The sequence below is a fragment of the Aulonocara stuartgranti genome (assembly GCF_965226115.1).
Source record: "Aulonocara stuartgranti genome assembly, chromosome: 18".
In the NCBI taxonomy this organism is placed as follows: domain Eukaryota; kingdom Metazoa; phylum Chordata; class Actinopteri; order Cichliformes; family Cichlidae; genus Aulonocara; species Aulonocara stuartgranti.
Window position 1 is genome coordinate 9,135,711 of NC_138954.1, and position 24,355 is coordinate 9,160,065.

Sequence of the window (24,355 nt, forward strand, 5' to 3'; positions counted from 1 at the left end):
TCATTATTTGTGCTGAAAACTCTCACATTAGTATGTATTCAATAAAGTGGACTTCCATTATTTCATTTTGCATTTCCTTCTAACATGGAGATAGAATTAATATTTACTGTAAGTTAATTTGTGATATTGATGAGATGCAATTTCCTCTTGCTTTTGATTCAGCACTTTATAATTTGCCAGCAAATTCCTGGCTGAAAAACCAAGCTGCAGAGGGTTTCGGCCTAATTCTCTTGGAGAATGCACTTAGTGGAAACAAGAGATTTACATTTAGGGTGGGGCATGATTGCTCTGTGATTGTTCTGTGGCTCAGCGGGCAAAGGCTTTTCCCCCATATTTGAAATTAGTCAATCAACAACACCAAAATGATGGATTCAATCACTATTGTTGAAACGTATCCCAAATGTTTTGTCAGTGCTACAATATTGAAAATAATAAAACCTAGTTCCCCTGGACAACATAAGCAGTGTGCTCAATAATGATTTTTTTTAATTCATATTGGGGGGGGGGGGTATACTTTGAAGCAAGCATGAGGGCGGGTCCACTTGAGCTCTTAAGAGCCAAATTAACACGAGAATCATTTCTCAGTATTTACTTAAATTTTGCAGTAATTGTGTTTCAAGCATCTTTTATTCTCTGTAATTGACGGCTGTGACACTGTATTCTGCGTTCAATAAATATTTCATGGCTCCTGAGAGGGAGCAAACCCATTAAAAATGTATGGTAAAATGTCTAAAAAAACGCATGGACCCCCTATGGGAAAATCAAGCAAAGATATCGAGTTTTGGCAGAGCAGCATTTGTGTGTGCATGTTTCATCCTTGTTTTGACTTGTTCTGACCGTCGTGCACAATCACACATCAGCACATAACTGGTGAGCGTGGCCAGTTTGCATGTGTCTGTGAGAAGGAAACGTGTGGCATGCCTCCGCTCTTGAGCTAACCATAGAATAATTTATAATGGCTTTATTCTCTTTTATTCTACTTGTAGAGGAAAGGGTCTCAACAGGACTTCTCCAGCCAATTCTATATATCCAGTATTATTCCCTTATTAATATTCAATGCTACTTTACTGCCAGAGAGCTTCTGCACACAGTGCACTACATCAAATACCGCTACATTAAAAATTGACCACATTTTTTTTTAATGTATACCATGGCACTTTTTTTTGACACTTCTGTTCGTCTTTTTGCAGTGGTTTGGACAAAATACTATAAATACATTCTGTTAATCTGTTTTCTGTCATTTGCTGTTTCCTGAATTTTATAAATATTTTGGAACAAAAAGTAATAAAATATAAATTTTCTTTCTTTCCTTTATGGCCTGGTCCTAAATCCATCTAAACTGTTGGCTTAACCATCTCCGCTTTCTCTCCTGCTATATAAGCAACTCTGTCTTTCCTGCCTTAATGCATAAGAAGGCAGTTTGCAGTCAAACCGAATGTTTATTATTTGCAAAAGCAGAATGACAGTAAGCGCCGCCAACATTTAGAGAAATGTGCCGCTCGCAAAAGCTGCAGATGGTGTATTGCAAGTTTAGAAATTTTTCTCCTCTTACCTTCAGCCATGGTGGTGAAGAAAAGTGGATACTGAAATATTTGGCAGAATGGATGTTTAGTCTTTTTTCTGCTTGCATTGTTTTCACTTGTGCTCCAAGTTAAAATAGCAGTTAAGCAAAAAATGTGTTTAACCAACTGTGCCAGAATCTGGAAGAACACCCTCTGGGAGAGTAGCATGAAATTTTGGTTTGGCAGCAGGGCATCTGGTGTTTCACTTGGCTAAAGTTTTTTGTGTTTTTTTTCACCTGACCTTTGGCTCATGCTGTGTTTCTGTCCCTCTCTTTCACTCCTGTAAATGGTCATCCAGGCCACCAGTATTCTTGCACAAATTGCGTTCACCTTGTCTTTTAGATAATGAATCCTGGAAGTTGCAATTAATATTGTATGCAAAATATGATCTACTTGACATTATGAGCTGACCTGAGAATGAATGCAATGCTGACTGAAACTGTAGAAATACATACATGCAGAACCCTTGCTGCTGATTTTGAAGGGATAATGCGTTATTATTATTCTCACTGAATTAATTGCTTTTCCATGATCATCAGTAGACAGCCGTCGTGCCATTTGGGGCTTCACTGCGACTGTTGGAATACTTAATATGTGTGCCACAAGTACTGTTGTAATGTTAAGTTAATGAAGGATTTAATCGTTTTCCTTTGGGAATATTTTCTTCTATATTTGGTTTCTGTAAGCTACCGTCGTGTTTTGAAGTCTTGTTAAAAATGTGGTGAGCGTTTCAAATTTTTCATGAGACTGTGAAATGCGCAGGAGAATATGACCTTTTTTTGTGGATAAAGAGAAAAATTAGACAGAGTTAAGGGTTTGTTGTATGTTTTTTGTGTAATTACCCAGTGAAATGTGTTTTGCAGTTAATTCAAACATAAATTTAAAAAACAAAACACTTTTGTTCTTGTAATTGATTTACTGTACACTTTTTTGCAATAAAAGGCATTGCTATAAATTTCCTTACAGCCCCATGCATGGGGTGGGTCCTTTGGCAGTTTTATAGAGACGAGTTTCTTTCCGAATGTTCTAAAATGTATTGTTTGTGCTAACACCAACATCTATTTCATCCGAAGTATTTTCCCCTCACTGCATCAAATACTGGCCTTCTGTCAGATGCTGATCGTGTCCCTCTCGGCGATATTGGACACTGATGGATCACGGCCATGTTTTAAAAAGTGATAATGTCTGCTTTAGGAAGCTGCAAAGTTGGAGGTTTTCGCAGGTTTCTTAGCCAGGAGACTGCAGTTTGTGTCCCATTTGGAATGCTGTGCTTTGCATTTTTTCCTTTATTTTCCCTCACCGATTTGTTATCATCTGACTCATATCCACTAGTTTAGATACTTAGAACTGCTGGCCTTGGTTCAGTTGGGTTCAGGAAAATATTGTAACATGTGTTAAAGTACATGGCTAGGCTGCTGCCTCTGCGACTCTGCCCCGGATAAGCGCAAGAGAATGGATGGATGGATTGTGTTAAAGTATACCCCTTCACAACATCAACCCTGCAAGTTGAACAATTACACTGGTCATTTAAATATGACACAAGCATCCCTAAGTGACGGGTTGGGAGTGAAAGATGTGAGACACCAGCAGCTTTGACGAAAACGTCAGTATTTGACAGCCTAGTAATGAGAATGAGCTGTTTAGTCACAGCAGTTCACCAACTGAGCTTAAATGCTTCTGCAAGTTATGCCATCTTACTGCTTTTCAGACAGGCATGCAGATTTCTTGTTTTCTCATTTTATTTTAAAAGACAAAACAAAAAACTGAGATATTTGCTCTGGGAAGCTGGAACTGGGGGAGTGTTTTGCCTCTGGGCTGCAAACATTAAACTCGGATGCCCATTCAGCCCAAAGAGGTGTAACTGTGCTGTGTTTAGCTAACAGAAGCAAGTCACTTCCTTCTGAGACTGAAACAGTCATTATCTGCACATCCTAATTGGCCGCCTGTTAGCAAAACTGGGGGGAAAAAATGTCTAGTGCACCAGTCATGGCAGATACTTATAATAGAGACAGCATGTTCTGATTCTTCTGGAAGGTCAGAGCTGCTGTGAAATGGTTACGAACCATATTGGGTGCAAATCATAGCAAGCCTGCATCGTTATTTTTCTCCCAGCTGGATTCTATCAGAGCTTTCCAAGTTGCCCAAATAGATTCAAGCTTGTCTGCGATATTGTGGATGCTGCTGCACATTTTGCTGATAGGCCACAACTTTGCAGACACATGCAGTACTTGTTAGAAACTCAGCAACTGGCCTTAATTTTACAAGGTTAGCCCTGCTGCATAAAAGTCTTCTCCTTCTCTCTTTCTAACTCTAAAACTCTTTACTCTTTAGGTGTGCCCGGCAAGCCTCAGATCTCAGGCTTTGAGCATGCAGTGAAGGAGGGGGAAAAAGTCACCCTGACCTGCACCAGCACTGGCAGCAAACCCCCCGCCACGTTGCACTGGTACAAAGGAGACCAGCTGCTGAAAGGTGAGAGATACGGACAGTGCGTGCAATGCTTTGTGTCTCTCTTTATAATTTTGTGTTATGTGCACGAGGATGTTGTGAGGTCAAGAAAAATGTGTGTTGCACATGTTAGTTTTTGTACTCTAGCTTGTACTCCTGGTGAGGATTGTATGGGTGTGGCTGTGTGTTTGTTTAGGAAAGCTTGTGTGTCATTATGCAGCTGGAAGGATACTCTGAAGGAATGCAAGGATGTGTTTTTTACTTGTGGTGTGTTTGTGTGAGGTTTCTGTGGTCACAAGTGTTTATGGGTGACTGTCATCCTTGATTGTACGCTGTGTATGGGTATTTGCAAGCGCGTATGCGACATTGGTGCGCATATGCCTCACGTTTGAGCATTTGCAAGATCATGCTGCGTGTGTATTGCGTCCTTGCCATATTGCCTGCTGTCTCTCTGTGTGCCCTGAACCTGTGTGTGCATATGTGTGTGTGCATGTGCGAGAGCAAGCTGCTTGTGAGCCCGAGTCCAGAAACGTGCTGCGTGTGTGCCCTTCTTTCCCATCATTCGTTCACACATGTGGTGGCTTTTATTATATTTTGTGTGTGTTGTTCCATAGCTTATTTGCACAAGTGCACGTGTATGTTGAGCCGCAGCATATCTGCAACTGGGAGTGACACAACAGAGAGCAAGAGATAGCGTGGGTCGGATCTAGCTAGGGATAACGAAAGAATCCAGCAATAAAAGGCAGGGCGGAGGAGAGGATGAAGGGATGAGGTTGAACAGAGAAACTGAGGTAGGGAGAGCTTTGCATGAGGTCAGGCTGACTAGTCTTTTGTTACAGATAAACGGGAGAAATGAGAAGGGAAGAAAGAGGAAGAGGCACAGCAAAGACAGAGAGGATGTCATGAGAGGACAAATTAACTGGCTTCTTCCAAACAGATAAGCTGAAAATCAAGGAGACGATTGGCAGCTTCTGACTCACAGTGGTATTGGCCGTGCTTTCGTTTCTCCAAATTGCAACCATCTTTCCCATAACCCCCCCTGCTTCTTGTTTCTAAATCAGTCAGAGGTTTTCTGTTTTGCTTTACCGAGCAGAACAAACATGTTTGAAGTGTTGTTTCTGTCGCCCTTTCGCTCCTTCCACCATCTGCCCTCACATGAAAAAAAAAACAAAAACTCTGTAAGCTTTAAGCTCTCATTGTCCTGGAAGAACAGCGCTCTCTGTCTGTCGTCACAGCTCTCCAACAGATGCCGCAAATCCTACTTTATATACAGCAGGGGTGGAAGTAACGAATTACAAATACTCACGTTACTGTAATTAAGTACATTTTTTGGGTACTTGTACTTTTACGAGTAATTTTTCAAGTGTGTAATTTTACTCATACTTGAGTACAACTTACACCATGTAATCTACTTCGCTACTTATAAAATCAAAAGTCACTACTGAGTACGCCCACAATTTGAATTAATATTCAAACCTTTCGTCTGCATTTTTGCAGCCAATAAGGCCGTGCAATCGCAACCGCGCCAATTTAAGACGTAAGCAAAGAATAAACTCCGCTGCAGCAGCAGGCACAGGTGTCTGGAGGTGCTAAATGGTGGAGTATAAACTACTTTATAGACGAAAGATTTGGAGACAAAGAAGCCAAAATGGAGACAGAGGACAACACTGTCAACCATGAAAACGACGTAGAAAAGACGGAGGACGCGTGCCCGTGGCTATACCTGGAGGAATTTTTCGTGTACAGAGGAAGAAAAGGAGACAGCGTCCAGATGCAGTGCAAACTTTGTTTGACCTCTACAGTCATTTCAGCTTACAAGACTTCAGCATCTAATTTAAAAAAACACATTGAGGTAAGAGGTTTTACAACTATACGTGTATGATATTGCTTTCTTATTTTTCATGTGTGTTAAGGTTACTAGTTTGGCTAAGATATTGTCACCGCCATTGGTTAGCCTGATATTAAAATAAGACGGAGCTAGCTAATGTGCGTGTGTGCATGCATAATTGAGCTACAATTCGTAGGAATGTTTTAGCTTATTATTTGGATAACCACCGTCATTACAATAAATTAAACTTGTAGTCATTTAAAACTCACAGGCCTACAATCAGCTGGCCTATTTAAAAAAACAAACAAACAAAAAAACAAACAAACTTGAACACAGTGCTGAGCTGCATCTCAAATTAATCTTCCAGCTCTCAGCTGACATGTACCAGAGCCCGATTGATGGATCAGTTGATCAGTATCATTGGCCTGATATAGGTCTATCATAGTGACATGGCTCTTAATCAGTAGGGTTATATGTTTCCCAATATGATATATTTTTTTAAAGAACATAATGTGGATTGGTTTTATTTGTTAGCTGTATGGGCAGCATTTTTGTGTATGTGATCCCTTTTCTTAAATTAGATTTGCTAGATACACATATTTTGCTCTCTTAGTATTTTTAGGACCTGACTAATACTGAAAACTTTAGGGTGATACTGATAAAAAGGAGTTAAAAATTTAGATACTGATACATTGGTCGATACTCTTTTTACAGATAGTATACATATTACAGAACTTAGAATGTATACAGAAATTCATGTTTTTTGCAATGATCGTTCAAAATTGGTTTACACTTGTGAATAAATACAGCAATATATCTGCAAAATTTGACCAATTCACCACTCTTTTATACTATGCTCAACAATCAAAGATTAGCTCATGTCTAGTTGAATAATGTTTTAAAAATGTTTTCTTTTAGTGTTAATCACAGTGATGTTATGAAGTAATGTATGAACCTGACGTATGATAATATTTATCTCTACAGAGGAAACATCCATCGAAGACTGAGCAGTACAATATCACTGTGGCATCAACATCTCGACAGCGAAAGACCACAGCCACACCAAACAAGCTCTCAGCAAATACACAAGCCAAGTTACCAGACCTGATGTTGAGAGCTGCAAACAAACATGTTCCACAAGCAACTGTTGACAAGCTTGTCATCAATTTCATATGTGAGGGTCTACAGCCATTTGCAGTGGTAGAACAGCCATCTTTCAAAGAATTGGTTACCACATTACAACCTCAAGCCAAAGTCATCTCCAGACCCACTGTCCGTGCCAGAATCTGTGAAGCTGCTGATCACATGAAGATGACTTTGGTTGCAGAATTGGATAAAGTCAAATTTGTTGCTACCACTACTGATTGTTGGTCAGCTCATCAGAAAAGTTACCTTGGAGTCACATGCCATTGGATAGAGGAAGCGTCCCTGGAAAGAAGATCTGCAGCACTAGCATGCAAAAGATTGAGAGGGTCTCACACATTTGACATGCTTGCTGGTGCGCTTAATGATATCCATTGCCAATACAAGATTAGAGGCAAAGTTGTAAGAACCACAACTGATAGTGGATCCAACTTTGTCAAGGCCTTCCACATGTTTGGGGCACAAAATGATGCAGATGAAGCTGAAGATGAAGCAGACCCAGAAACTATTGACCTGACTGACCATAGGGACTACCATGAGGCAAGTGCAATTCTTGATGAAGACTCTGGTTTGGAGTATCAACTTCCGCCTCATCAGCGATGTGCATGTCACCTGCTAAACCTTGTGGCAACAACTGATGCTGCCCTAGCAGAGAGCATGAATGAAACCTACAAGAGGCTCTCCCGTGCAACCTTTGCAAAATGCCAGGCCATTTGGAACAAAACTGGCCGATCTCATTTGGCTAATGAAGTGGTAGAGGACAAGTGTGAGCTACAGATCATTCGTCCCAATGCAACACGATGGAATTCAACCTACCTTGCCATTGAAAGGATAATACGCATCATTGATGAGAAGGGGGAAGATGCCATCAGGAGCATTTGTGAGGAGTTCAAGGTGAAAATGTGAGTAAAATTGGACACCTACCAATATGGTTTCAAATTTTTTGAATTTTCCTTAATGGATGGTTAAAAACGTGAGCAGACTCTTAATATTAAATCAGAAGATCCCTATTATAGTCATGGTGGGTTTTGTTGTTGTGTCTTACAGGTTGAGTCCTGCAGAAGTTGCATTCCTAAGGGAGTACTGTACCACCATGAAGCCACTGGTGAAAGCTTCAAACATCCTTCAGTCTGAGTCCACTTCCTTTATGGGATGGCTCCTGCCAGTAATCCAACAACTACTGTCCAAACTTAGCAGGCTGGAGACATCAAGCAAGACATGCGTGCCACTCATCAGAGCCCTGCAAAATGGCCTTCAAAAGCGTTTTGGAGCGATGATGGAGGATCCAGAGTTGGCTGCAGCTGCAGTCCTCTTACCCAAGTTCAAGACTTCCTGGACTGACAGAGCAGATGTAACAGAGGCTGGTAAGGATTCATGTGATCCCATTTTTGTGTATTTTTACATTTGAACACATGCTTAAGTGAGTATTTCACCTAATACATTGTAAGTTATTGATGGTCTGTCCTGAATACTAAACAATCCTTTTTGAGAATTTGCCGATTTTAAATTTGTGTTCAGGAATAATCACTGAAATTTAAATAACAAAATTGTGTTATCTACTTGCAATTACAGCCTTGACATACATCAAACAACATCTTGAAACGACAGAGCATGAGAGTGAGGATCAGCAAAGAGAGTCATCTGATGAAGATGAATTCTTCTCCAGACCAATCTCCAGAAGGCTGCAAAGTGCAGTTGAGCTTGATGGTTATCTTGCTTGTGCCACAGACACCATGGAGCTGCTGCACTCCTTCTCAGCCATCAAAAACCTCTCTCTTAAACTAAACACAGCTCTGCCTGCTTCTGCTGCGTGTGAACGACGTTTTAGCTGTGCTGGTCTACTCTTCACTGCCAAACGAAGTCGGATTGCCTCTGTTAATTTAGAAAACCAGCTCTTGCTGAAACTGAACAAAAGGTTCATAAAGTAAAGTGTGAAAGAAATGCTAAGACTTTAAGACACTTACCTGCCTGTTGTTCAGTGTATGGGGAAAAGTTTAAATGGTTCTACGCATGTTCAGAAACATTTTTGTCATTGTTTTAACAAACAAAATTCCTTCTTTTATATCTACATTTATTTACAAAACAAGTTACCTTTCTATACCTTGTTCATCTGAAAAATGTGCTTTGAACATAAATATTTATACTGGTGAATCGAGTTGAATGCCTGCTATTGACAACAGAATAAAACATCAGTCTGTTAAAAAGTAATTAATACTCTGAGTAGTTTTTGAGAACAGTACTTTGTACTTTTACTCAAGTATTTTTTTAACACCAGTACTTTTACTTGTAATTGAGTACAATTTAACCAGTGTAACAGTACTTGTACTTGAGTACAAATTTTGAGTACTCTTTCCACCTCTGATATACAGTACGCTGCGGTGTTTACACTGGTGAATCGTCTTTAGGAGGCTTTTTTCCAGTAATTACATTAATATAATAAGATAAAGATTTATTGATGTAAAAATGGATGCTCAGGCTTTGTAATGCAAAAATGCCCATCATTTGCCCTGATGCTTTGGCACTGTGTTAGTGTTTGCTATAATTATGGATTGAAAGGACTCAAAAGAATGGACTAAAGCTACAAAGTGAAGGAGTAATGGGAGAGCTGCCCGCCTGAGGACAGATTATCTGGTCCTTTTGTTACAGCTGAACTAAAAGCAGGAGACAGAAAGGAAGGAGATTGTTGCTTTTTAGAAACTGGATTTCTGTTTAAAGGCTCACTTCACCCAAAATACAAATAGATGCTTTTTTCCTGTATGTACCTGTAATGCCACTTCAAAGCATTCACAGCCCAAATACTGCCGTTCTGTTTGATGCCACTGCCATCACAGAGATACACACAATATTGTCCTTGTCACTAGTGCCATTGTATACAGAGAGATAGCACTCCTTTTTTGCAAAGTAGCAACATTTCCATTTAGAGGCTGGAGTGGTGGTCACAAGTTTGCCGGCCAGGCTTGGGACTTTATTTTTAACTTTAATGTCAATTGCTTATTGGATTGTCTTCCTCTTGCATTTTAATTTTGCTTTTACTTCATAATTATCATTAGTAATAAATCTTTGCCTTTTTTTTTTCTTAAATAAAAGGTTGCGGTAAGGTTTAAATATGTCCCTTTCTCAACATAAGTCCTGCATATCATCTAATGATGCTTATCCATTGCTTTTAAATGCAACGGCAATGAGAACAGGCTAGCTACACCAATAATTTTGGTCTTATTTGCCCAGTTTTTGAGATAAACACTGTAAGTGAATGTTATTTTGTTTGTAGCGCTCTATTGCGTATATTAGAGCAGGGCGATATGACCAAAAATATTTATCACGATATACATTTGAAAATTTGCGATAACGATATAACTGACGATATAATTGACACTAGACAAAATACTTTACAACTCCACAACTTTATTAGTGCAAAAAACCCCATCAATGTATTTTCACTTAAACAAGCAGCTGTTTTTTATGTGCATTAAAGTTATATAAAAATATAACAGTGCAAATTCCTCGCTGACAGTTTAACCAAAAGGCATTTCCAGTGGAAATTGGCCGACATATCCTCAGCATAACCATGTATAATATCCACAAAACTTAAAAAGAGGTTATACACACACAACATGGTAATATTATGTTGAAGCACAGTACGTATCACTCCGCGAGGCTCCTGCCTACGATAGCCGTAATGCTCCGACAATCCATCAAGCGGTGCGGGTTCGTAGCTTAGCAAAGTCGTACTAAAACATTTGACAGATTTTCAAGCGTCGTGTACATGAAATCGTTTTGAGGTCAGTAAACACAACCAGAACTCATACATAAGGCACACGGGATTATAAGGGGCACTGTCGATTTTCAGAAAAATCAAAGGATTGATTTTAAGTGTGTCGTATTTTCCAAACAACACAGTAATAACGACGGCCCGCTAGCATGCTCTACCAAAAATAGTACTTTGTTGTGTATCTGATGGACGAAAGCTAAACCAGTTCCACACCACTGAAGTTGCAGCATTTTTACAAACCAATTCTGGTTCATCCGTTTCATTCAACGATCCACTTTTGCTCTTCTCATTCTGCGTCACCGCCATGTGCGTATGTAAACAAAGGCACTTCGCATGCGCGTTTTACCCATATTCTATCGCGATTTCATTTTCCTATCGTTGCCCGGAATTACACCGGTATTACCGTGAACGGTATGATATAGCCCAGCCCTAGCGTATATGTTTCATTTAGAAATTCAACAGCAGCATGTCTTTCCACAGACATGGTGGCGATTTCATATGCTAAAGAAACAGTCGTATCCCCGGGAGTTATGTATTTGCATTGCACATAGCCACACTGCATGATTTACATACATAGTGTTTAATGTCATTCCACAGAGTAGGGAGGCTTTTACACAGCAAGACGGAAATTAAAGGTGTGGAAGTTCTGAGACTTGATAGAAAGAAAGTTTGTATTCTGTGATTTGCTCATTTCACTGTCATCAGAACCTTTCCCAATTCTTGTGTGTGTGTGTCTTAGCTATATGCACATCTTAAATGGCCACTCTAGCAGACTTCTAGTGGAAAAACAGAATGTTACGTGACTCAAAACTGATGCATTCACAATTTGTTCCATTTATGGGCTAAATTCTGAAATACTTCATCCTATAGTTCCCATAATGCAATATAAAGGTGTTGTTCAGACTTTCTTATTCCTGCTAAAGCCACATGGTTGTGGTTAAATAGTCAAATTTTCTTAGGAAGGTTCTCAGCTGAGTGACCCAGAAGTGTCAGACAGAATAACATGTTCCATAACATTCTCCTGATGTTATGGTAAGGTGTTTTTGAGCCTCTGTTATCTCCTGTAGCACTGGATACTGGGCCATCCTTTATAAAAGGTGAGCAGATAATGCTGTCCTAGAATTCAAAGTGACACACTATCAGACGGCGCAGGAACAGAAACAATCAACATAATTGACAAGCTAGAGATCATCATATAATTTACTGGTGTCTCCCTCGTGCCGTAATTTGCTGTTTTGCCAGCTTTTAGGATAATTGATAATTAATTTTACTTCAGAGATGCCAGAAGCCTTAAAAAGGCAATTTTCAATGTAGATAATGTCTTCAGCAGGAGAACAAAATAGGAGTGGACAGTGGGTGAGCAGCATTTCCTAACACAACCATTTAATTTCACCGTTGTTGCTGATATTTTGTAAACCAACATAGTAAAAAAGCATGAGGTGTAATTACAGTTCATTTTCAGGATGTTGTAGTTTTAACATAACAGATTCATGTCAGCAAGCAGCCAGGATGTAAATTTATCTTTGTCAAACTCCTTATCTCTCAACCTTCATCACGTTTCCCACTAAGGTCAAGGAAAACTCATGAGTAAAAACACATAGGCGGTAAATTTTTTGACTTTTTGACTCCAGTCCTTTTCTTTTGAACTTTGCCCTCTTCATTTAGCAGCTTCATTTCCTCCCACTGAAATAGCCCAGATGACATCATTCACCTTGTCATAATTAGGATATTAAACACCATGTACAAAATTACCGGGTCCGTGCCCCTGCCTTGTACAGATATCGCAAAAATTAATGAATTTGTAAAACATTAAGTGTTCCTCGAGGTTTTGCTGAATCACTGATCTGGCTTGGTGAAAGGGTTGCATGTAAAGTATACAGACATAGTTTATTTTGTAGAATTTGGATGAACCCAGCTTTTGAAATGGAGTGAGCACAGAGAGTAATAGAGACACACCAAGAGAGATTTGAAGGAGATCAACTCCATATGAATGATGTTGTGTTTGAGGCCTCGCTCAGCCATCCTGACACTGCGCAACACCAATCAGTCATTGCTGGAATGACACACACTCTGTCACAAACACAAAGACAAACCCACACACACACACAGAAACACAAACCCATTCGGTTCAATACACAAACATTAATAATGGACAGATAATAATCATACACACACAAAGTGCTCATCTCCGGCTATATCACAGAAGAGCACCACGGGTCAGTGTGCTATTATTACAGGTTCTCATTCATGCAGCTGCGGTGTTTGTTTGTGTGCGAGTCCAAGCGTGTGGATGTTGGAAAGATGAGCCAATAGACTGTTTCTCACCAATGTCTGTGACAGCTTCACTGACAGTAAAAGGAAAGATGGAGAGAGATGAAGAGAAGGGAATGAGGGCAGCACAGTAAAGTGTGTGTGAGAAAGACGAGAAAGACTCTTTGTATCAAGTAAGTGACAGCGAGGGGCTGCTGAGAAAACAGTGAACAGAGAGAGAGGTGAATGAATGAACGGGAGCACGTGCGTGTGCGTGCATAAAAATAGACAGAGTGACTGCAAGTATTCTGAGAGAGTGATGGAAGCTGCAAAAGCCGATGTTGAGAGAGACAGAAGGAAGAAGAGAGAGCTGAAGGGGAATTAAGAAAACTGCAGAAGAAGTGAGGCAGCTTTATGTCTGAGTGGGAGTAGATTGGGGGGGGGGGGCAAGGATGAAGCAAAGGGGGACCAGTTTTAAAGAAGAGGGGACTAGGGAGCGCAACAGGAGAGGGAAGTAGAAAAGAAGGGAAGGCTGACGAAATGGAGAGAGAAATCCAGAAAGAGGATTTAGCAGTGAGTCGAGAGAGCAAGAGAGAATGCGGGTAAGGGAGTGGTAATTGAGAAGAATGAAAGTCTAAGAGCTTTGAAGACTGTATTAGTTGTACTGTGTGAAAGGGCTATGGATCATTTAGTGACATCGATGTATTGGATTGGGGATAATGGGGATTTATGGCGGCACTTAATGCCATACCGGTTGAATTCCAACCTAAATTGTCATAATGCAGAACGTAGGGCGGATGGTGAAGGGTACATGGGCGTGTGTCTGTGTGTAGCAACATAATGGACGAGAAAGGAAAGGTAGAGAAACAGTGATGGAAAAAGTTTTTCAGTTTCTTAAAGTGTAAAAATCACAGCACTTGGAGAAAAGTGGACTGTAGGTAATGATTAATAATGATCATTAATGAGCAGAGTTTGCCTGGTCATGAAACTACTTTTAAGCCTCAGAAAACTATGCATCAAAATGGCTCTAATTCCCAAACAGTTCATGTGAAACTTGTTGAATTAAACCTGTGAATTAAAGTTGATGGTCTGAACTTCAACTACTTTGTTTGATTTAAAATCAACTGCGATAATGTAGAGAAGCAAAATCACAAAAATCGTGTCACTGTCCAAAACTAAATACATGTTTAAGTCTGAGAGGTCTTAGAAAAGAGCCCGAACTGCAAATATACAGGGAGTGCAGAATTATTAGGCAAGTTGTATTTTTGAGGAATAATTTTATTATTGAACAACAACCATGTTCTCAATGAACCCAAAAAACTCATTAATATCAAAGCTGAATGTTTCTGGAAGTAGTTTTTAGTTTGTTTCTAGTTTTAGCTATTTTAGGGGGATATCTGTGTGTGCAGGTGACTATTACTGTGCATAATTATTAGGCAACTTAACAAAAAACAAATATATACCCATTTCAATTATTTATTTTTACCGGTGAAACCAATATAACATCTCCACATTCACAAATATACATTTCTGACATTCAAAAACAAAACAAAAACAAATCAGCGACCAATATAGCCACCTTTCTTTGCAAGGACACTCAAAAGCCTGCCATCCATGGATTCTGTCAGTGTTTTGATCTGTTCACCATCAACATTGCGTGCAGCAGCAACCACAGCCTCCCAGACACTGTTCAGAGAGGTGTACTGTTTTCCCTCCTTGTAAATCTCACATTTGATGATGGACCACAGGTTCTCAATGGGGTTCAGATCAGGTGAACAAGGTGGCCATGTCATTAGTTTTTCTTCTTTTATACCCTTTCTTGCCAGCCACGCTGTGGAGTACTTGGACGCGTGTGATGGAGCATTGTCCTGCATGAAAATCATGTTTTTCTTGAAGGATGCAGATGAGATATTTCTTGGCCCAGTCTTGACGTTTCAGCTTGTGTGTCTTGTTCAGTGGTGGTCGTCTTTCAGCCTTTCTTACCTTGGCCATGTCTCTGAGTATTGCACACCTTGTGCTTTTGGGCACTCCAGTGATGTTGCAGCTCTGAAATATGGCCAAACTGGTGGCAAGTGGCATCTTGGCAGCTGCATGCTTGACTTTTCTCAGTTCATGGGCAGTTATTTTGCGCCTTGGTTTTTCCACACGCTTCTTGCGACCCTGTTGACTATTTTGAATGAAACGCTTGATTGTTCGATGATCACGCTTCAGAAGCTTTGCAATTTTGAGACTGCTGCATCCCTCTGCAAGATATCTCACTATTTTTGACTTTTCTGAGCCTGTCAAGTCCTTCTTTTGACCCATTTTGCCAAAGGAAAGGAAGTTGCCTAATAATTATGCACACCTGATATAGGGTGTTGATGTCATTAGACCACACCCCTTCTCATTACAGAGATGCACATGACCTAATATGCTTAATTGGTAGTAGGCTTTCGAGCCTATACAGCTTGGAGTAAGACAACATGCATGAAGAGGATGATGTGGACAAAATACTCATTTGCCTAATAATTCTGCACTCCCTGTAAATTACTGCAGATGGGAAAAAATAGTGTCCTTTTCAATGTAGTGGTTCTGAGTAAAAACTTAATTGAAGTGAAGTTAAACTAGTAAGTGGAAGAAAATGGAAATACTATATCTTAAACCTGAGTATAGCACTTTGTCATCTGAACCACTGAATATGGACACACATGGACACAGCAAGACAGATGCATCCCATCAGCTTCACTCAGTAATTCAGTAACAAGACTAATTAACTTTCTTTCCAAATTAGATGACCTCATATGAACACTTAAATCAGACTTCAGTGCTTTCTCTGGACCTAATCCACTTAAAGATTAAATCTGATGACTGTTTCGATTATTTTAAAACCTTCTACTCTTTCACAGGAAGGCTTTTTGCTGAGCATTTGTTTCTTCCTATTCATAGTCATGTATTTTCACACCTTTGAGAAACTGGAGTCTTATAATCAGCTCAACTGGTCGTGGTGGGGGGTAAAGTACCAGCTGGCATAATAGTGAATTTTAAAGAGAACTTATTCACTAATTTCATTTAGCTCCCCACACTGAACTGAGCTGTTTTTCTTCTTTTTTTAGTAATGGATTAATTTTGCTCGCACCTTTGTCTAAAAAGAGTCACTAAATACTCGTAGCATATTGAAAATAAAATATCATCCTTATGATTCAAGATACGCATTAAGATATTGTAAAGTCATATTGTAAAAAATTAGGTTTAAAAGTGAAAGCATTGGCAAAATGATGATCGTTTTTCCTCCGTTAATGTTTTCAAATGTTAAATTATCAGTTTATTTATTATCAGTGGAATTTTTTTTCAAACAAAAAAAGTCACAGTTTGATTTGATAATATCACATTTTCCCAGCGCAATAATTAAAGGACACCACACAGTCGAGTCTGTCTTTAGCACAAACAAAACAATTTAATCTCACTGGCAGCTTAATTTCTTTGATTACGAAAGCAGCGATATTGGGACATTTGGTCCATGAACTAATGGATTCATTTAATAATTTTTTCCGCTCTAATCTGGACCTTCTGGTCACAAACACGCTTCTTTAGCCATGAAGTCCCAAACACGCTGGTCACAGTAATTGCTGCATCCAGTTGTTTGATTTTCATAATATGATTATTTTATAGCAGATTGGACGCTTGAGGGTTGATGCATCAGCAGCTCCACCACCTCATCTGCATGGCATCACCACCTTGGGGGAAGTTAGTTTCAAGGATGTGCCGATTGGCCACCTTTTTTTTAATCGAGGAATACGAGTTCTATAGAAAAGTGTCGGTATCCCATGAAATTTTTAGCAGGTGCTGGAGTATCGTTGAGCTTAAATATTAATGAAGCAGAATGCTGCACACACTTTTCCTAACACTGAATATTAAGATTTAGTTTAAAGATTTAGCAGTCATTAAAGGCATTACTTTGATCGTATGAGATGTTTTTGTAATTATTTTGTGTTTTTGTGAAGTATTTTGTGACATTAACTTTTAAACTGTTGTTAATTATAATGAATCATGTAATATATAACGGGCATAAATGCTAGCAGCAGGGTGACTCACAGGATGCCATTCTCATGGAAGGGAATGTGGAGAACAGGCTGAGGTAGGTCAAATTACTCAAGAACTGAACTCTAAATCAGTGGCAACAGTTCTAATGATGTAATTAATCCAAATTTGAAGTTGTTTTGTCTTAATGTTCATCAGTATTGGTCAGGAGAGAGATGCAAAAGTGAGCGTAAAGCACTGTCAAGTTCATGGTTTGGAGCTGCTTTTCAGCCAGTCGTGTTTGGGATCGTGCCAAAACTGATTGAATTATGAAGCCAGAAAAGATTTTGATCCACCATGCAATGCCATCTGGAAAGCACCTAATTGGCAAGAGCTTCATCATTTACTTCATTATTATGAAGGCTACTTAAAGAAATTGCAAGAAAGCTTGCTTAATAGAGTTCAGGCAGTGTTAAAGAATGATGGTGGTTATACCAAATATTTACTTTCAGGCTTGTTGAGATTATACGTACTCTATTTTTGCCTTATATAATGTATTTCCACTTAAGTTTGCACATGTTTTAATGAATTGCTGCTCTTATTTATCACTTTCCTGGCAAAATATAAAGAAATTAGAGCTAGCTCTTACTGTATACCAGACACTTGTGCTGCCTTTCTGTCTGAACCAAGCTGTTTTAGCTCTCTTTGCCACTTTCATTAAGCCAAATGTCTGCTCATTGGTCGCCCATCATTAACAGCAGATTTGCTGTGCTTGGTGTGACCATATTAAGGACATCTCCTCTCATTGATGTTATACAAACCCAAAGATTGAGAACACTGTCTGAAACCACCATAACAGTGAGGGGAAAAGAAGAACGAACTCTGAAGAAAGTTGATGTTGGTTGATGGAGCCAAAAGAAATAGCAAACCTGGATTCGCTTTCATAGTGTTACGAAATCAGTTTCACCCCGGTTCTTTTATTCCGGGACGGCACCGGAACTCAGTAGTCCTTTTTCACAAAACCTTTAATCATCTTCATTCATCTTCATTTAAGCATGCATCTTCTAGAAGGGGAGATGTGCAAGGCCGGTGTCCCTCTGCAAATCTTCCACTCCTTTGTTTGTTACAGTCAGCTTTATAGACGCGACCCCGTCATAAAACCCCCACGGTGTGCTGCAAACTCTGTGTCTCTGTGTGTATGCACGAGCACGTGAGTGCCTGTGTGTGCGCGTACCCGTATGTCTATGTGAGTGCACGTGAGTGAGTGTGCATGTGGGTGCGTCATAACAGTCAAAGCACTGTGTGTGTGTCTCTGTGTACGTGACTTCCTGCCGGTCATAAATGTAATCTCCTCACCCAAGCTACACCAAATTCCTCTACACAACATAGAAAACAGAGTTAACATATTACAAACACTGAGACTCCCACTCTGCATCCACTGGGCCATTGGCCTCTTGTTGTCTTACATTTACAGATAAGGTGGAGAGTCTCCTACAAACCTACTTCTAAGTTTATAACAATTATGAGTTTTATTAAAGGTACAAGCATCAGCATCAGCAACCCCCAACTGTAGCTTCCTGTCGCCTTCTATGGCAGGCAGACCCCCAGTGTCCATAAATTCCTTTCTCTCTAAACAATTACACACACTCTCAGGCCTACAACTAACAGTTTGTGACAACAGCTGTGTGCAGATCAACAATGGATCATATATCGAGTGCGGGAGAGAGTATGAGCATGCAGCGTTTAAAGCGTGGAAGTACTGACCTTACTTTGAGTTTGATTCCATAAAAAGTGACAAAAACATTAGCGTCCGTTGTGCGTGGGAAGAAAACTTCTTTTTACACCGAAAAAAAACCCCTAAACATGCTCCGAGTGCGCAACGACGTAATGGGAAATTCACAGAGAAACTTGCGGATTCTTCAACTGACCGCTGCGTAGGAATGGGTACCGGTATCTGGTGCCAAGGCGAAGCGGTCAAAGTCTGGCTGTACTTCACAGGAAAAGATGCAAACTCAGCAGCCTGCAACAAGTGCTTTAAGCTGATACTGTGATGCTGTGCAAAGGAGGTAACACGAGGTAACACCTCGAATCTGATGAAACACCTGGCGACATATAGCATTTTGTTAAAAGCCGAGAAATGCGCAGATACTCCCTTCACCCTGGCCAAAAAAGGCTAAAATGACCAAAGGAAAAGTGGAAAAGAGGTAAACATGAGAGGTTTTTGGACAAAGTTTGTGTTTGTCCATTGTTTAAGCACTGCTTCCAGCCAAGAGTGATACTATATATGCCCTATAGCTGCAAAGAAGACTAACATTGTTATCTTTTTACAAAAAAACAGCTAAACATGAGAGGTTTCAGGACAAAGTTTGTGTTTTCCATTGTTTAAGTACCGGTTCGAGCACTGTTTAAGCACCGGCACTGTTTCAAAAGTACCGGTTTGGCACCGGTATCGGATAAAACCTAAACGATACCCATCCCTACCGCTGCGGCACACCTGCACCAGAGCACATCTCCGCCTACCCCACTCCTGCTTTACAGGTGAAAATAGAGCAACAGGACCGCTAGTCTTTGATTTTATTTATTTTCTGCTGTGTTTTACTTGCATCTATTTGAAAGACTGAGTGTAAACACAAAAAATATTTTATTTTATGTGCTGGAATGTGCAGAAAATAGGTTTAAATGTTAAACTAATTTCTTCAAGTCAGAGAATGGTGCATATAATTAAATTTTTGCTTGATGCATAAAGTTAAAAGATTAAAACTGATAAAACAAGTTTAAAAAAACGAGACTTTTCCATTTGATTACATTTTGTATGATGGATTATGCAGAAAAAGTAGAATTGGGCTGATAGAGCTATCGCTTTAGTATCTATTCTGGTTGTAAATCATGTGTTTAAAAAGTAACCAAGTAACTAAGTAATTAATTACTTTTGAAAATAAGTAATCAGTAAAGTAACCGGATTACTTTTTTGGGGAAGTAATCAGTAATTAGTTACTGATTACTTTTTTCAAGTAACTTGACCAACACTGGTACTCACAATAGCCATAATGCTCAGGTAAACTATAGCAACAGATTACTCTCCCATGTTGACCAGTTGCTCTCCAAGATAGATGGACTGGTTCTTATACAGTGCTTTTCTACTCTACTTTCTACAACTTGCGTCATTCATCCATTCACACCCATTCATACAACTACTTTTTTTTTCTATGCTTAAGTGCTTTCTATCTAACATTCACACTCCAGTGAATACATTGGAGTGCAACTTGGAGTTGGGTACGTTTCCTGATGATATTTGGCTACAGCCTGAGTTACAGGCACCCCACCCCAGATAAGCTTTGAATGCTTCCCAGATTGTGGGAGAGACTTCCCTGCTAGAATCCACCCCAATCACAGAGTCATGTAGGCCATTGTTAATAGAAAAAGTACTCATTATAGCAGCTTTCAGTACATATTATATCCATTATCTTGTTCAGGTTTTGAGTTTGTCTGAAGATTTCTGTCTCATCTTCAGTTCGGTGATGATGAATAGAGTTTCATGCCCACAGCAGTCAGAAGTAAAATATTTAAAAAATTTAACAATGACCTATGTTTCCAGAAATAACATCCTAGTTATTCCACTATGAACCACTTTAATTGGAGAAACAGTAACGAGGACCTTGTTTCTGCGGAGAATTTTTTGTTCTTTTTAGATTCGCTCTCTAATGCTGTGTGCACCAGATTCTATTAAAGTTCACATTATATGGATGGAGACAGGAGTCCTCAAGATGAATATCACAGACCAAGGGGACAAAACAAATTGATCTGCATGGATATGCTTATGTGTTACAGTTAAAAAGACTTCAGAGTGTCTCTGTATGTTGCTACAATCACTCTGAAATAAAACAACCAAGACTTGAATTCAAAGGGATGAACAAAGTGTTTTAACTATTAAATAATTATAGCCATTTTCAGGTTCTTGGTAAACTGACCCTTTAGAATATGCTAGCTGATGCATAATCCAATGTAGCAAAATATTTTGCTATTTTCCAGTCTGATTTGGTTATTGCTCTGCTTGCAGCAGCTGACATGCAAATCTGCACTGATTATCTAATAATGAACTGAGGAAATGTGAATTATGGGCAAATGTGCATCACAGCTGTCTAGGGAAAAAGCACTTAAACTGACTGCATCTTGTTTTTTCCTTAATGAATATGTTGAATCGGTACCATGACCCCTTGGGCACAAAAACCGTATTAAAACTCAATTGCACAAATTCAAAAATACTGTACACAAGAGTCAAGGAGTAAACAAATAGGGCTTCACCATTCCCAAGTCTGGTTTTGGAGATCTGTGGTCTTTAATAAAGGCAATATACTGCCTGTATTTGTGTGTGGATTGAGAGAGAGAGAAGATAGTGAGAGAGACAGAAAGTGACTCCTTAGAGTGGCATACGATTATTGAAATGCACCTGGAAAGTAAACTAATTTTCTCTGTGGGTCAGAGGACTGGTCATGGTAATAAAAAGAGAGATGTCATTAGATTCAGTGGTATTTGAAGAGTTCTCTGGGGGAGGAAGGAGAAGAGAGGGAGGTGTCTATAATATCTGAGGTTTTGAGAGAAAGTGTGAGACAGTGGGGGAAAAAAACAAAACAAAAAAAAAACAGGTGTGTGTTTTTCAATCCTCTTTCCTGCCACTATCTGTCTCCGCTGTGTACAGTGGGGCAAAAAAGTATTTAGTCAGCCACCGATTGTGCAAGTTCCCCCACTTAAAATGATGACAGAGGTCAGTAATTTGCACCAGAGGTACACTTCAACTGTGAGAGACAGAATGTGAAAAAAAAATCCATGAATTCACATGGTAGGATTTGTAAAGAATTTAGTCGTAAATTAGGGTGGAAAATAAGTATTTGGTCACCTCAAACATGGAAAATCTCTGGCTCTCACAGACCTGTAACGTCTTCTGTAAGACGCTTTTCTGTCTCCCACTCGTTACCTGTATGAATGGCACCTGTTTGAACTCATCATCTGTATAAAAGACACCTGTCCACAGCCTCAAACAGTCAGACTCCAAACTCCGCCATGGCCAAGACCAAAGAGCTTTCGAAGGACACCAGGAAAAGTATTGTAGACCTGCACCAGACTGGGAAGAGTGAATCTACAATAGGCAAGCAGCTTGGTGTGAAAAAATCAACTGTGGGAGCAATCATCAGAAAATGGAAGACATACAAGACCACTGATAATCTCCCACAATCTGGGGCTCCACGCAAGATCTCATCCCGTGGGGTCAAAATGATCATAAGAACGGTGAGCAAAGATCCCAGAACCACACGGGGGGACCTGGTGAATGACCTGCAGAGAGCTGGGACCAAAGTAACAAAGGTCACCATCAGTAACACACTACAACGGCAGGGAATCAAATCCCGCAGTGCCAGACGTGTTCCGCTGCTGAAGCCAGTGCATGTCCAGGCCCGTCTGAAGTTTGCCAGAGAGCACATGGATGATACAGCAGAGGATTGGGAGAATGTCATGTGGTCAGATGAAACCAAAGTAGAACTTTTTGGTATAAACTCAACTCGTCGTGTTTGGAGGACGAAGAATACTGAGTTGCATCCCAAGAACACCATACCTACTGTGAAGCATGGGGGTGGAAACATCATGCTATGGGGCTGTTTTTCTGCCAAGGGGACAGGACGACTGATCCGTGTTAAGGACAGAATGAATGGGGCCATGTATCGTGAGATTTTGAGTCAAAACCTCCTTCCATCAGTGAGAACTTTGAAGATGAAACAAGGCTGGGTCTTCCAACATGACAATGATCCAAAACACACCGCCCGGGCAACAAAGGAGTGGCTCCGTAAGAAGCATCTGAAAGTCCTGGAGTGGCCTAGCCAGTCTCCAGACCTCAACCCCATAGAAAATCTGTGGCGGGAGTTGAAAGTCCGTGTTGCTCGGCGACAGCCCCAAAACATCACTGCTCTCGAGAAGATCTGCATGGAGGAATGGGCCAAAATACCAGCTACTGTGTGTGCAAACCTGGTACAGACCTATAGTAAACGTTTGACCTCTGTTATTGCCAACAAAGGTTATGTTACAAAGTATTGAGTTGTATTTTTGTTATTGACCAAATACTTATTTTCCACCCTGATTTACGAATAAATTCTTTACAAATCCTACCATGTGGATTCATGGATTTTTTTTTCACATTCTGTCTCTCACAGTTGAAGTGTACCTCTGGTGCAAATTACTGACCTCTGTCATCATTTTAAGTGGGGGAACTTGCACAATCGGTGGCTGACTAAATACTTTTTTGCCCCACTGTATATGTTATTCATGAGCTTGACCTACATGTGCCCATGCTTGTGCGTGCATGTGTGAGTGTGTGCGTCAACCCATGCAGGAGTAAATGATAAGGTTCTGGTCCACTTTCCCAGATTCACCAACCACTTTCACGGTCTGACCACCCAGTTTGATATCTCTTCTTACAATAGAATGCGATTTCTGGCTGACAACAACTCAACTGTGTTTATGCTTTCATACTATGACTGCAGCGATGCTGCTGTTGCTCGCTCAGGCGCAGGCACGTCTGCCCAGTTCTTCTTCAGCACAGTTTTTCGTGGCAGCTTCCATGAATTTAAAGGAAAGAAGTATAACAGCTTTTGAAATGTTTCTACAGTATATGCAAATCGGAGCATATTGTTACTTAAAAGTTTTTCTATAATATTTGACCTGTTTCATCATTTTAAATTGAGAAATAGAGCTTCAACAGATTGTGTGGAAGATGTTGCAGATGCTCTTTATTTGCCAGGATAAATTCTTTGCTTCAGTACAGTTGCTTGTCTGTCTACAGTGATGGATCAAATCATATGCAATGCAATCCGTCTCCTAAGCAACAGCGAGCAAGCGAGTCCAAAGAAAGCTGGACTTAGCAGCATTAGATCTTTAGCCTCTCTTGTCCCTTTGGTGTCCTTCAGCATGAAACATCACAGACTGGCCTGGTTAGTAAACATGAGAGTGCTGTGTGCAGTTTACTGATGTTACATTGCAGTGGCTGTGGGTGCTGAAGAGAGCTGAAATTTGGAGCTGCCATTGTGCAAGTTTTACCCTTACAGAAAACACATGTGAGGATAGATACAAAGCTTTGAGATGTGTTTTGATTACATGAGAATTTAAAAGAAGTGTTGCCAGAAGAAACAGTTTCCATGTGTTCAACTGTCAATGGATGAGTTTGAGGAAATTCAACCACAACCACAGTAGTTGATTGCAAAATGGAACAAATGTGGTGCTGCAGTTAACAATTATAAGACTATTTTCAAACAGTGGAAAGAAGATGTCTTCGATTTACATCCTATTATTGACAAAGAAGAACATGTGCAATGATTTGGC

At 40.0% G+C, this 24,355-nt stretch overlaps 2 protein-coding genes across 9 annotated transcripts in view; both read left to right on the top strand.

Annotated features, from left to right (window-relative positions):
* The window catches only part of cadm3 (cell adhesion molecule 3), a 116,380-nt gene that overhangs the window by 69,697 nt on the left and 22,328 nt on the right, over positions 1-24,355 (top strand). For all 8 annotated transcript variants that reach the window (XM_082512485.1, XM_082512488.1, XM_082512489.1 and 5 more), the window contains exon 5: positions 3,894-4,031. In XM_082512485.1, coding sequence (XP_082368611.1) covers positions 3,894-4,031 — 138 coding nt within the window. The remainder of the gene's footprint in view (positions 1-3,893; positions 4,032-24,355) is intronic.
* Positions 7,349-23,632, top strand: LOC309694706 (uncharacterized protein; the record flags this gene model as incomplete). The annotated part of the gene is made up of 4 exons (XM_082514916.1): positions 7,349-7,880; positions 8,026-8,342; positions 8,551-8,838; positions 23,370-23,632. The coding sequence occupies exons 1-4, from the start codon at positions 7,429-7,431 to the stop codon at positions 23,630-23,632; spliced, it is 1,320 nt and encodes a 439-aa protein (XP_082371042.1). The 5' UTR covers positions 7,349-7,428.